This window comes from Glandiceps talaboti, chromosome 18, assembly GCF_964340395.1.
Source record: "Glandiceps talaboti chromosome 18, keGlaTala1.1, whole genome shotgun sequence".
NCBI lineage: Eukaryota > Metazoa > Hemichordata > Enteropneusta > Spengelidae > Glandiceps > Glandiceps talaboti.
This window is the reverse complement of record NC_135566.1, coordinates 23128607-23144456: the sequence shown is the minus strand read 5'-3', so window position 1 is coordinate 23144456 and position 15850 is coordinate 23128607. Positions and strand designations below refer to the sequence as shown.

Sequence of the window (15850 nt, the reverse complement as noted above, 5' to 3'; positions counted from 1 at the left end):
CTGGGTCGTGTTAGTCGTCGTGACGTGGTGGGGCTGGTGTTCACAGGGACAAGGTTCTCAGGATATGCCGTGGAGTATTTTTTATCAGAATACAGTAAAATGTCGATAATATAGACGTGTTTAGGCAAATACATATGAAGAGTGAAAAATACTTTAGTTCTGTGATCGCACAAAGTCACTACATAAAAATACTACTAATAGTACTATTACGGTACTTGTCATGTTATCATTTACCGATTTTAGACTTATCTAACAGCAATCTTGCAACGTCAACGTGTTTTGTCAGACCAGTTTCTTCTTTGACTGCATTCCATCGGTGTATCTCACTAAAAATGTTGATTTAGCCCTCATTTCTTTTCCCCCACTTGTTTTTACTAGCGGAATGGAGCAGTTCCACATTACCATCGATCATGTTCGGAGCCATGTTGTCTATTAGCAACAATAGTGTGCGCATGTACGAATGATATGTCAAGCGTCAAGTACACATCTTTCGACCATAACATTTGTGTACGTACACAAAAAAAATATTTTTATATTTTTTAAAAATTACAATTTTACCAGCAATAAATATCAACCAAGTCAATGCAGAATCAATGTAACTTAGTGCATAGAATATGATACCAACGGCAAAATTTGATTTCAAAATATTGAAAAAATGGCAATTTTAAACAATTTTACAACTTTAAGGGTTAATGATTTTCGGTAATTAGGCCATATCTTAAAAAGACACTTCAATTTCAATATAATTCAGTACATACCAGTTAACGTGTTATCATATTTGACGCCATATTTGACACTTGGGACGCATTTTTTGGATGTATGCGTCACTGGAGACGCTTTATAAACGGGACAAGTGGGGCTTACTGTTGGCAAATGTACGGTTGTCATCTTTGCTTCAAACTTGTAGAACAAGACATCGTGGATTTAGTCAGTTCTGATTGTAACTACCTTCAGATTCTAAATCTTTATGTGCAGTTTGACCGGTGAAATTTGAATATGACCCATTGCATGCAAAACGTTTCAACAGCTTCATGTGCCCCATGACCATTTCCTGACGTGGAGAGCACATCTTGGGTAGTTTAGAAACTATGTGATATTATTATTACTTATCGTTGATAGGGGTGTGTACATAAAGGATTGTTCATGACATGCTGATCCCATAGGTGATATGCAAATGAGGTATAGAAATGTGACTTTTTGGTTAAAAAAGTACTTGGCTGATTTGGCTGAAATATCACAGACACAGACACACATGCACGCACGCACGCACGCACGCACACACATACCACACAGATGGACGGACTATCAGTTCAGTTGTGCTAAAAAAAAGTTTAAAAACAAAGTTCATTTTACAAACATGTTTTATAATGTCATGACACTGAATGACATCTGACTATGGAACACTGAATGACATCTGACTATGGAACACTGAATGACATCTGTCTATGGGACACTGAATGACAACTGACTATGGGACACTGAATGACATCTGACTTTGGGACACTGAATGACATCTGACTATGGGACACTGAATGACATCTGAGTATGGGACACTGAATGACATCCGTCTATGGGACACTGAATGACAACTGACTATGGGACACTGAATGACATCTGAGTATGGAACACTGAATGACATCTGTCTATGGGACACTGAATGACAACTGACTATGGGACACTGAATGACAACTGACTATGGGACACTGAATGACATCTGACGATGGGACACTGAATGACAACTGACTATGGGACACTGAATGACATCTGACTATGGGACACTGAATGACATCTGTCTATGGGACACTGAATGACATCTGTCTATGGAACACTGAATGACAACTGACTATGGGACACTGAATGACATCTGAGTATGGGACACTGAATGACATCTGACTATGGGACACTGAATGACATCTGTCTATGGGACACTGAATGACATCTGAGTATGGAACACTGAATGACATCTGTCTATGGAACACTGAATGACATCTGAGTATGGAACACTGAATGACATCTGTCTATGGAACACTGAATGACATCTGTCTATGGGACACTGAATGACAACTGACTATGGGACACTGAATGACATCTGAGTATGGGACACTGAATGACATCTGACTAAGGGACACTTAATGACATCTGACTAATGGACATTTAATGACATCTGACTGGCCCATTAAATGACATCTGACAATGGGACACTGAAGGACATTTAACTATAGGACACTGAAGGACATTTGACTAATGGACATTTAATGACATCTGACTGGCCCATTAAATGACATCTGACAATGGGACACTGAAAGACATTTGACTATGGGACACTTAATGACATCTGACTGTGGGACGTTAAATGACATCTGACTATGGGATGTTAAATGACATCTGATCATCCTTTAAGTATGCCATATAGTAACATCTCAAAATAATGTCATGACCTTACACAAGGTAATAGCATACTAGCTTATATGAATATAATAATTTGTTTCTCACCTGAAATACCTGATTCTGGCTCGCACTTAGCATGGTATCATCAGGACTGTCCACAGGTGTCTGTTTTGTAAATTTAGTGTCAAACTGACTGACATCTTCATCGCCATTCTGTGTGGTACCAAAGGAGATAAAGAAAGGTTACTGTATTTGACCTTAATCTCAATATTCACCCACTTTCACCAAATATACACGGTCTATAATGCATAATGTCAACTAATTCTTTAAAGTGACTTGTAGGTCTATTCAGCACAAATGTTTATAAATGTGAAACAAGCCTTCATAGATGACTCAGTCACCATTAAGGTATTTTGGTAGTGATAAATAAATGATTAAAAGATTCTTTATCCCTAGCCCACCTGTACACTTGTGAATGGCTATCGCTACACTATTCCGCTATTCTAACTGTAGCCTACCTGTAGACTTGTGAATGGCTATCGCTACACTATTCCGCTATTCTAACTGTAGCCTACCTGTAGACTTACGAACGGCTATCGCTACACTATTCCACTATCCTAACTGTAGCCTACCTGTAGACTTGTGAACGGCTATCGCTACAATATTCCCCTATCCTAACTGTAGCCTACCTGTAGACTTGGGAACGACTATCACTACACTATTCCGCCATCCTAACTGTAGCCCACCTGTAGACTTGAGAATGGCTATCGCTGCACTATTTCGCTATTCTAACTGTAGCCTACCTGTAGACTTGTGAATGGCTATCACTACACTATTCCACTATCCTAACTGTAGCCTACCTGTAGACTTGAGAATGGCTATCACTACACTATTCCCCTATCCTAACTGTAGCCTACCTGTAGACTTGGGAACGGCTATCACTATACTATTCCGCTATCCTAACTGTAGCCTACCTGTAGGCTTGGGAACGGCTATTGCTACAATATTCTGCTATCCTAACTGTAGCCTACCTGTAGACTTGGGAACGGCTATCGCTACAATATTCTGCTATTCTAATTGTAACCTACCTGTAGTAGACTTGAGAATGGCTATCACTACACATCACTACTCCGCTATTCTAACTGTAGCCTACCTGTAGACTTGAGAACGGCTATCGCTACACTATTCCGCCATCCTAACTGTAGCCCACCTGTAGACTTGAGAATGGCTATCGCTGCACTATTTCGCTATTCTAACTGTAGCCTACCTGTAGACTTGTGAATGGCTATCACTACACTATTCCACTATCCTAACTGTAGCCTACCTGTAGACTTGAGAATGGCTATCACTACACTATTCCCCTATCCTAACTGTAGCCTACCTGTAGACTTGGGAACGGCTATCACTATACTATTCCGCTATCCTAACTGTAGCCTACCTGTAGGCTTGGGAACGGCTATTGCTACAATATTCTGCTATCCTAACTGTAGCCTACCTGTAGACTTGGGAACGGCTATCGCTACAATATTCTGCTATTCTAATTGTAACCTACCTGTAGTAGACTTGAGAATGGCTATCACTACACATCACTACTCCGCTATTCTAACTGTAGCCTACCTGTAGACTTGAGAACGGCTATCGCTACACTATTCCACTATCCTAACTGTAGCCTACCTGTAGACTTGGGAACGGCTATCACTACACTATTCCCCTATCCTAACTATAGCCTACCTGTAGACTTGGGAATGGCTATCACTACACTATTCCACTATCCTAACTATAGCCTACCTGTAGACTTGGGAATGGCTATCACTACACTATTCCGCTATTCTAACTGTAGCCTACCTATAGACTTGGGAACGGCTATCACTACAATATTCCCCTATCCTAACTGTAGCCTACCTGTAGACTTGGGAATGGCTATCACTACACTATTCTGCTATCCTAACTGTAGCCTACCTGTAGACTTGGGAACGGCTATCACTACACTATTCCCCTATCCTAACTGTAGCCTACCTGTAGACTTGGGAATGGCTATCACTACACTATTCCGCTATCCTAACTGTAGCCTACCTGTAGACTTGGGAACGGCTATCACTACACTATTCCGCTATTCTAACTGTAGCCTACCTGTAGACTTGTGAACGGCTATCACTACACTATTCCGCTATTCTAACTGTAGCCTACCTGTAGACTTGGAGGAAGTGGGTATGGTAGTGAATTTTTTTCCCATCACTGTGACAGCAAATTTTTTTTATATTGTCAGTCCTGCATCAGAATATTTTTTCCATATGCAGAAGCAATGCATATTTTTCTTTTTGGTTATTAATTTTGTAACATGCATGAATTTTAGAAGAGTTTTTGATATTTGTCAACCACTCCATTTGTTGCATGTTCCTCTCAAGTGACTCTGACATTCTACTTTGGCAGCAGGCTGAGAACTTCTATGAGTTTACATAATATATAATATGTTGCATCCATATTTGTCTTCTATGCTATGTACTAAAATCAGTTTACATAGAATAGTTAGATATCACTTAGGAACAATGGAAGGATGGTCATATTAAACAAAATATTTTCAGTAAAGTGGAAAGGGAAATTTGAAACATACAATTCCATATAGCATATCAGTATACCACATTAGTAAAAGCTGTGTGATGGACAGAGCTGATGAATATGACATATATTCCTAGGTTCATAGGTTATGACCTTTACACTCAGCTTATTCACATAGATTCATAGGTTATGACCTTTTCACTCAGTTTATTTACATAGATTCATAGGTTATGACCTTTACACTCTGCTTATTCACATAGATTCATAGGTTATGACCTTTACACTCAGCTTATTCACTTAGGTTCATAGGTTATGACCTTTACACTCAGCTAACTAACATAGATTGATGTGTTATGACCTTTACACTCAGTTATTCACATAGATTCATAGGTTATGACCTATACACTCAGTTATTCACATACGTTCATAAGTTATGACCTTTACACTCAGTTACTCAACATAGATTCACAGGTTATGACCTTCACACTCAACTTATTTACTTAGGTTCATAGGTTATGACCTTTACACTCAGCTAACTAACATAGGTTCATAGGATTATAAACGTGGAGGATACACACATGATAAAGTACCGGTAGGCATGCAAATGGTTGCGTCATCTGTACAACATATAATCAAGCAAACTTGTCACAACATTCTGTGATCATTAAACTTTTACTAAAATGTCCAATGTATATAATTTTACATTTAGATCTCCCTATAATCTCCAGTCTGTGTATGTATCACATATCTGACTGGCATGTACTTATGTGTAATTAAAAAATAGAGTTCATGCAGTGTTCTGCCGAAGCCTTGTGACATTAGCCCCCTAAAATTACAAATGACGCAATAATTTTCCCACCTTGAATAGCTTCGGCATATTCATTTTACGGCAGACATCAGAATTACCTAAGTCCAGGGCCAGGCCCTGACATCAATCCCACGAAAAGTATACTGACTCCATAAGGGACAGTTTTGTTGACATCATATAAGATACAGTGACAACGCGCAGTTCTATTTATAAAATGAATTGTTAACATAAAAAATGCAACAAAAAGATCAACTTTGATAAACTTAATCTACAATTGAAACATTAGAGGGAGTAGATGAGATGCCGAAATGGATGTCTCTCTTCACATGTTTTGTCTACCGTCACTGTCGCGACCTCTGACCTACTCACCGACGTGTGCGAAACACTGAACTTGCTATGGGAAATCGGAACATCTATCTGCCACAGAAGCCGTAGTAAGCCAAATTTTATGGGACAAGTTATAATTTTCATTTGTTGATGGGTTAGATTAATGGAACAAAATGAGTACATGTGTATTTTGATTCCAAAAAAGCTGTGTTAGGGGATTGTGTTGCATGATGTTGACAGTGACACATGTGAATGTTGGGCACTGAATAAATGCGTAATCACTGGCATGGCCACTATAGACGGCCGATGCATGTGTGCCTGGTCAGACATGAAGAATGAACTTGTAGTGCAAATGAGAAAATAATTACAGTGGTATTTAAAGCATCCTAACTTTGATGTTGTTGATAGTTCTGGTTCAAGATTTCTGAGTTTCAAGGACACCTAATGTCAGCTTTCCTATCAAGTTCACAGTATGTAACTAATGCTGTCATTTGATATAGCAGGACCAAATCATGTTACACAGCCAGTGACGGTAATAAATAAAAATAAATTATTTTAAGGTTTGTTTGACTGTATTCTTTGTAAGTTTATCATACACATTTGGTACTCTTTAAAGTCAGGGAGTTGTTTTTGTTTTTTTGTTTTTTTTCAAAATGTTGGTTTTTCTTAGACTCTTGTCATGAATTTGAAGAGGGAATGATAAACACAGCAGTGTAACAGTTCTGAAACAAGTGGTTTCAAGATTAGAATTTCTCAAAGTTTTTATTCAATCATATGTTCACTTATTTTGAAGTTGTTCTTTGTCCTTGTCTGAAAAAAGGAATCATACATTTGAGCACTGCTATTCATTGATATTCAGATTAAAAATTATGACTAGCTGGCTGTCCAATCTTTCTAATCAATAAATAATATACTCTGTAGAAATGACTTAAAATTACATACTTTTAATTGCCTTCTTTTTCTAAGGTGTAATGTGTAGTACACAATTTTTAAAAAAATAGCTTACTGCAAACTGTTATTATGAATGGAATTTTTTTATGTAGTTAGGTATTAGTCTATATGTAATGGAATATCTCAGAACACATATCTCTATAGTGGTATATATATATGATTTAACAGACAATAAATAATTGACCCCACACCCTGTCAAATGACCCCACTTTCTGGTTGGAAACCTTGGCAGAACACTGGTTCATGTCATCACTTCTGTTACGTGTTTTACACGATGTGTTGATTGATATGTTACAAGTATTAATGTAACCCTTTGTTAAATGTCATACACAAGAGATGACTAAACTTACTATTGCAGGTTTAATGGGAGGTTCTACTTTACGGTCAATGGTATCCTTCCAGTTGACATTTCTAAAAAATGAATGTCTTTTAATGGGCCTTGCATCATCCATTCCTCCTCCAAGCCTTGAGTTTGGGTGTCTCTTAAGTAGCTAACAATTAAACAAAACAAGAGTTAATTAATAAAGTTAGATACTTAGTTTGAGTATTCTTGTTCTAGAAGGTAACAGGTTTTCAGTTGAACACATAGTCCTCAACTGGTGTGATATATACGGCAACGTTATTGTGCAAATATGAATGGTTTCTCTAGATACAAAACTTCACAATTCATTTACCAATCTCCTATTTAACCTTGATTATGGAGTCCAAAGGAAAAGGTCGAGATATAAAAAGAAAGCTGACCTTTGATAGTTTGCTGTACTATCTCTGTTTGATAGTTTGCTGCAGTGTCTCTGTTTGATAGTTTGCTGTATTATCTGTATTTGATAGTTTGCTGTATTATATGTGTTTGATAGTTTGCTGTACTATCTCTGTTTGATAGTTTGCTGTACTATCTGTGTTTGATAGTTTGCTGTATAATCTGTCTTTGATAGTTTGCTGTACAATCTGTTTGATAGTTTGTTGTACTATCTCTGTTTGATAGTTTGCTGTATTATCTCTGTTTGATAGTTTGCTGTACTATCTCTGTTTGATAGTTTGTTGTACTATCTCTGTTTGATAGTTTGCTGTACTATCTCTATTTGATAGTTTGCTGTACTATCTCTGTTTGATAGTTTGCTGTATTATCTGTATTTGATAGTTTGCTGTATTATCTGTATTTGATAGTTTGCTGTATTATCTCTGTTTGATAGTTTGCTGTACTTTCTCTGTTTGATAGTTTGCTGTACTATCTGTATTTGATAGTTTGCTGTACTTTCTCTGTTTGATAGTTTGCTGTATTATCTGTATTTGATAGTTTGCTGTACTATCTCTGTTTGATAGTTTGCTGTACTATCTGTATTTGATAGTTTGCTGTACTATCTCTGTTTGATAGTTTGCTGTATTATCTGTATTTGATAGTTTGCTGTATTATCTGTTTGATAGTTTGCTGTACTATCTCTGTTTGATAGTTTGCTGTATTATCTGTGTTTGATAGTTTGCTGTACTATCTCTGTTTGATAGTTTGCTGTATTATCTGTGTTTGATAGTTTGCTGTACTTTCTCTGTTTGATAGTTTGCTGTATTATCTCTGTTTGATAGTTTGCTGTATTATCTCTGTTTGATAGTTTGCTGTATTATCTGTATTTGATAGTTTGCTGTATTATCTCTGTTTGATAGTTTGCTGTACTTTCTCTGTTTGATAGTTTGCTATACTATCTGTATTTGATAGTTTGCTGTATTATCTGTGTTTGATAGTTTGCTGTATTATCTGTTTGATAGTTTGCTGTACTATCTGTATTTGATAGTTTGCTGTACTATCTCTGTTTGATAGTTTGCTGTACTTTCTCTGTTTGATAGTTTGCTGTATTATCTGTTTGATAGTTTGCTGTACTATCTGTATTTGATAGTTTGCTGTATTATCTGTTTGATAGTTTGCTGTACTTTCTCTGTTTGATAGTTTGCTGTACTTTCTCTGTTTGATAGTTTGCTGTATTATCTGTATTTGATAGTTTGCTGTACTATCTCTGTTTGATAGTTTGCTGTACTTTCTCTGTTTGATAGTTTGCTGTATTATCTGTTTGATAGTTTGCTGTACTATCTGTATTTGATAGTTTGCTGTATTATCTGTTTGATAGTTTGCTGTACTTTCTCTGTTTGATAGTTTGCTGTACTTTCTCTGTTTGATAGTTTGCTGTATTATCTGTATTTGATAGTTTGCTGTACTATCTCTGTTTGATAGTTTGCTGTACTATCTCTGTTTGATAGTTTGCTGTACTATCTCTGTTTGATAGTTTGCTGTATTATCTGTATTTGATAGTTTGCTGTATTATCTGTATTTGATAGTTTGCTGTATTATCTGTATTTGATAGTTTGCTGTATTATCTGTATTTGATAGTTTGCTGTACTATCTCTGTTTGATAGTTTGCTGTACTATCTCTGTTTGATAGTTTGCTGTATAATCTGTCTTTGATAGTTTGCTGTACTATCTCTGTTTGATAGTTTGCTGTACTTTCTCTGTTTGATAGTTTGCTGTACTATCTCTGTTTGATAGTTTGCTGTATTATCTGTATTTGATAGTTTGCTGTACTATCTCTGTTTGATAGTTTGCTGCAGTGTCTCTGTTTGATAGTTTGCTGTACTATCTCTGTCTTTGATAGTTTGCTGTACTATCTCTGTTTGATAGTTTGCTGTATTATCTGTTTGATAGTTTGCTATACTATCTCTGTTTGATAGTTTGCTGTATTATCTGTGTTTGATAGTTTGCTGTACTACCTCTGTTTGATAGTTTGCTGTATTATCTGTATTTGATTGCTGTACTATCTGTGTTTGATAGTTTGCTGTATTATCTGTGTTTGATAGTTTGCTGTACTATCTCTGATAGTTTGCTATACTTTCTCTGTTTGATAGTTTGCTGTACTATCTCTGTTTGATAGTTTGCTGTACTATCTCTGTTTGATAGTTTGCTGTACTATCTGTTTGATAGTTTGCTGTACTATCTCTGTTTGATAGTTTGCTGTATAATCTGTCTTTGATAGTTTGCTGTACTATCTGTATTTGATAGTTTGCTGTACTATGTCTGTTTGATAGTTTGCTGTACTATCTCTGTTTGATAGTTTGCTGTATAATCTGTCTTTGATAGTTTGCTGTACTATCTGTATTTGATAGTTTGCTGTACTATCTCTATTTGATAGTTTGTTGTACTATCTCTGTTTGATAGTTTGCTGTATTATCTGTGTTTGATAGTTTGCTGTACTATCTCTGTTTGATAGTTTGCTGTACAATCTGTTTGATAGTTTGCTGTACTATCTGTATTTGATAGTTTGCTGTACTATCTCTGTTTGATAGTTTGTTGTACTATCTCTGTTTGATAGTTTGCTGTACTATCTCTGTTTGATAGTTTGCTGTATTATCTCTGTTTGATAGTTTGCTGTATTATCTGTGTTTGATAGTTTGCTGTACTATCTCTGTTTGATAGTTTGCTGTATTATCTGTATTTGATTGCTGTACTATCTGTGTTTGATAGTTTGCTGTATTATCTCTGTTTGATAGTTTGCTGTATTATCTGTGTTTGATAGTTTGCTGTATTATCTCTGTTTGATAGTTTGCTGTATTATCTGTATTTGATAGTTTGCTGCAGTGTCTCTGTTTGATAGTTTGCTGTACTATCTCTGATAGTTTGCTATACTTTCTCTGTTTGATAGTTTGCTATACTTTCTCTGTTTGATAGTTTGCTATACTTTCTCTGTTTGATAGTTTGCTGTATTATCTCTGTTTGATAGTTTGCTGTATTATCTGTGTTTGATAGTTTGCTGTACTTTCTGTATTTGATAGTTTGCTGTATTATCTGTATTTGATAGTTTGCTGTACTATCTGTATTTGATAGTTTGCTGTATTATCTCTGTTTGATAGTTTGCTGTACTATCTCTGTTTGATAGTTTGCTGTACTATCTCTGTTTGATAGTTTGCTGTATTATCTGTATTTGATAGTTTGCTGTATTATCTCTGTTTGATAGTTTGCTGTATTATCTCTGTTTGATAGTTTGCTGTACTATCTCTGTTTGATAGTTTGCTGTATTATCTGTATTTGATAGTTTGCTGTATTATCTGTATTTGATAGTTTGCTGTACTATCTCTGTTTGATAGTTTGCTGTACTATCTCTGTTTGATAGTTTGCTGTACTATCTCTGTTTGATAGTTTGCTGTACTATCTCTGTTTGATAGTTTGCTGTACTATCTCTGTTTGATAGTTTGCAGTACTATCTCTATTTGATAGTTTGCTGTATTATCTGTATTTGATAGTTTGCTGTATTATCTGTATTTGATAGTTTGCTGTACTATCTGTATTTGATAGTTTGCTGTATTATCTCTGTTTGATAGTTTGCTGTACTATCTCTGTTTGATAGTTTGCTGTACTATCTGTTTGATAGTTTGCTGTATTATCTGTATTTGATAGTTTGCTGTATTATCTCTGTTTGATAGTTTGCTGTACTATCTCTGTTTGATAGTTTGCTGTACTATCTGTATTTGATAGTTTGCTGTACAATCTCTGTTTGATAGTTTGCTGTACTATCTCTGTTTGATAGTTTGCTGTACTATCTCTGTTTGATAGTTTGCTGTATAATCTGTCTTTGATAGTTTGCTGTACTATCTCTGTTTGATAGTTTGCTGTATAATCTCTGTTTGATAGTTTGCTGTATTATCTCTGTTTGATAGTTTGCTGTACTATCTCTGTTTGATAGTTTGCTGTACTATCTGTATTTGATGGTTTGCTGTACAATCTATGTTTGATAGTTTGCTGTACTATCTCTGTTTGATAGTTTGCTGTACTATCTCTGTTTGATAGTTTGCTGTATAATCTGTATTTGATAGTTTGCTGTACAATCTCTGTTTGATAGTTTGCTGTACTATCTCTGTTTGATAGTTTGCTGTACTATCTCTGTTTGATAGTTTGCTGTATTATCTCTGTTTGATAGTTTGCTGTACTATCTCTGTTTGATAGTTTGCTGTACTATCTCTGTTTGATAGTTTGCTGTATTATCTCTGTTTGATAGTTTGCTGTACTATCTCTGTTTGATAGTTTGTTGTACTATCTGTATTTGATAGTTTGCTGTATTATCTGTATTTGATAGTTTGCTGTATTATCTCTGTTTGATAGTTTGCTGTATTATCTGTATTTGATAGTTTGCTGTACTATCTCTGTTTGATAGTTTGCTGTATTATCTGTGTTTGATAGTTTGCTGTATTATCTGTATTTGATAGTTTGCTGTATTATCTGTATTTGATAGTTTGCTGTATTATCTGTATTTGATAGTTTGCTGTACTATCTCTGTTTGATAGTTTGCTGTATTATCTGTATTTGATAATTTGCTGTATTATCTGTGTTTGGAAAGTACAAATCAACAAGTCATTATCTACATACCCTTCTGATGAGTTCTCTTGCTTCATTTGTAAGATATGGAGGTAGATTCAATTTTCCTTTTAAAATCTGAAATCAAAAAGATAACCATATCATGTAATGTCCAAGAAATACTTGTCATTGGAAATTATCTCTAAAAGTTTGAATAGACAAGTCACTGAGAATGACATAGTCCCCGCTATGATTGGGTTTTAAGGAACTGGCAGTTTATGTTGTCATTTTCTTGATATCACTACTCTGATCACGCAACAACACTTGTGAACCTAAATCAAACAGACTTAGATATGTTGTGTCTGCTCGTTGGACATGGGACATGCCTACTCATGTTGTGTCTCCTCATTGAACATGGGACATGCCTACTCTTCAAGATGACATGATGGAATAAACCATTCAACAATAAAGGATGGGTCGGGTATGGGGGTGGGGACCTGTTCAAGCATGTCTGAGTTATGGCTTTGGACATGGAAAAGTTGCAAACAAAATGGCTGCCAGGCAGCCATGTTGGATCATATCACGACGAAAATGAATATGCACATGTATGTCATAGAACACTGTCCTAATACGAACTTTGAATGAGATCTGTTTAAGCATGTCTGAGTTATGGCTTTAGACATGGAAAATTCGCAAACAAAATGGTTGCCAGGCAGCCATATTGGATCGTATCACAATGAAAATGAATAAGCACATGTATGTCCTAGAACACTGTCCTAATACCAACTTTGAATGAGATCTGTTAAAGCATGTCTGAATTATGGCTTTAGACAGGGAAAATTTGCAAACAAAATGGCTGCTAGGCGGCCATATTGGATCGTATCATAAAACAAATTGACGTGCATATGTATGCCATAGCATGTTGCCCCTGTACCAAGTTTGAAAAAAATCTGTCCAGGCATCTCCAAGAAACGGCTGCAGACGGATGCACGGACGCACGGACGGACACACGGAACCCAATCCATAAGTCCCCGTCCCGGACTTCGTCCAGCGGGGACTAAAAATACAAAAATACTACCAATGGCGTTGAAGCACAACTGTACAGTTTTTAAAAATGTTTATCCATATGCTAGTCCATGCTAACAATATGTGTTCATTTGCTGAATGACTATCCAGTTGCTGAGGTAGCTAAATGTTCCAAAATTGAACAGTTGCGGGGCAAAGTGCTAGATCTAGCACTTCGCCACTTTTTGACAAAGTGCTAGATCTAGCACTTCGTCAGTTTTCGCCGAAGTGCTAGATCTAGCACTTCGCCAGAAAGCAACGAAGTGCGGGACTGTAAACATCGAAGCTCCTCCAACAGCTTGATATAACGTGGTCGTTCGCATCGATAAACGTCACATACATGCGTCATGTCAGTAGTCCGTGTACGTGGTCGTGTGGCACATGATCGACTCCAAAACTTATCTTTGGCCGATTGTAACAACGACACGATTTATCTGAAGTTTGTTCAATGTTTGCCGAGTAAAACGGCCGGTTGAAAGTTCACGTTGCCGTACATACGGTTGTGATCCTGGGGGTTGTGTGTTCTGTTACAAACATGCCTTGTCAATACTTCGCGGTGGATGGACTTGCGCGATCACAGAAACATGTGTTATTATTTTACCCCTTTCATATACAATTGGCTAAAACACGTCAATATCATCGATATTATCGACATTGTATCGTATTCTGATAGAAACATTCTGATATCATACATATCTTGGGAGTGCCTGTGGGTGGGACTCACTTCAGAATCTGCAATCTACTCTGAAAACAAGGACTAGCCACTCAGTATTTCTTGTACCATGTCTATTTTAGAGCGTCAATCATAACGTCTTGAAATAAATTTGAAAATCACTGAAATCTTTATCCAGTATCCATCTTTCAGTATAATCACCTGTGTGCTTATTTTCATTCTAATCTATGAAGTAGTAGAACAAGAATATTGTGCAAAATCATGTCATAACTCTGGTGATTTACACGAGGTAGAGCACGCCTCTGGGGACACATTTATTCTATAAAATCTTTAAAATTTCTCCAACTGTTTGAACGGATAGTTTTATTTTGTTGATCTCTCTGAAATGACAAAATCTGGGGGTCACTGTGTTTGTTTTTAAACAAACCAACACCCCTTTCTTTCCCCGGACCCTGGATTTGGCTGCCATGCTGGATTCTAAAAAGATAAGTTTGACAATATGCACTTTATTTTCGGGATGCATTCCATGTTAACTTGCGATGTGCTTTTAAGACATACTATAGTCGTTCCCACTTATCACAACCCTACCTATGAGTTCCCACAATCTTTCTCGTATAAACCATTTCCTATCGCTATTTCTCGAACGGTCGTCATCTGTATTTCTTACTTTTGTTAATGATATGCAATCCAGTTCACGAAGTGACGTTTAAAAATTACTGCTCCACGATCCTCGGCGTCACACTACGCTAATTGTAGCATTATGAAGTCACTTCCTCTGGACCAAACCAAACTATAACCGATGGCTATTATTATTATTTCCCACATTGGATATAATTTCTGAGCGAACAGGAATTACATAAGGGACGATATTGAAGTTGGTGATTGTCTAGGAATGCAAAAAAATTCCGATAAACAGTAATGTCGTGATGATTTACTTGAGATCTGGCGAAGTCATGGATTATTTATTGTCGTTGTTTTCAGTCAAGAAGTTGGCATGGGATTTACAAAACAGTAGTAACGGGTTATCTATAGATTTCTATCAAAATATTAACAGCAATGAAAGGCTGAAATTAAAATTGTTCACACGAATATGTTGTCGCACTTATGTTTTCGATAGCAATATTTTTTGTCATCTATTAACGATCTGATAATACTGAAAGAAGTGAATCTATTCAATAGAAATATAGTGAACGTGGTATAAACTTACACCCAGACTTTATTTTCGTGTTCAACGATCAAGAAAAATTTTCGATCTCGCATCTCAGACACACACTACCCCCCCCCCCACACACACACACACACAACCCAAGAAATTCAGTTTTCCTTTATATTATTTCTTTGTCATGCAATGTTACAAATGTCACTGCCATTAAATCTGCAGTATGAAGTCTGTGACGCACGCCGAACTAAATGTTTCTACTTCCTGAAATCTTCGAAGTTTCGAGTGTGTGGGAGTTCGTTATTTGACATGAACAGTTGTCAAAATGGAGGTCTATGGTTGTTGGTAGTGGTGTCAAGCCATTGTCAAGTACAGAGTACGAAACGTGGTACCGAAACGACTACGTGCTATAGTTGAAGTCTGTGACGCACGCCGAACAAAATTAAAATGTTCGTAGTTTCGACTGCGTTATTTGACGTGACAGCTGTCCAAAATGGCGACCTGCGGTTGTTGGTAGTGGTGTCAAGCCGTCGTAAGGAGTACGAAACGTGGAAGGGAAACGACCACGTGCTGTAGTTTTTGCCGCATAGAACATCG

The 15850-nt window shown here is 36.6% G+C and overlaps 1 protein-coding gene across 1 annotated transcript in view; it reads right to left on the bottom strand.

Moving 5' to 3' along the window:
• Positions 1–15850, bottom strand: part of LOC144448767 (ribosomal protein S6 kinase beta-1-like) — a 78794-nt gene that overhangs the window by 11428 nt on the left and 51516 nt on the right. Inside the window, exons 11-13 of the mRNA XM_078139045.1 lie at positions 12429–12494; positions 7381–7521; positions 2494–2601 (exon numbers count right to left, since the gene is read on the bottom strand). Of these exons, the coding sequence (XP_077995171.1) occupies positions 2494–2601; positions 7381–7521; positions 12429–12494 (315 nt within the window). The remainder of the gene's footprint in view (positions 1–2493; positions 2602–7380; positions 7522–12428; positions 12495–15850) is intronic.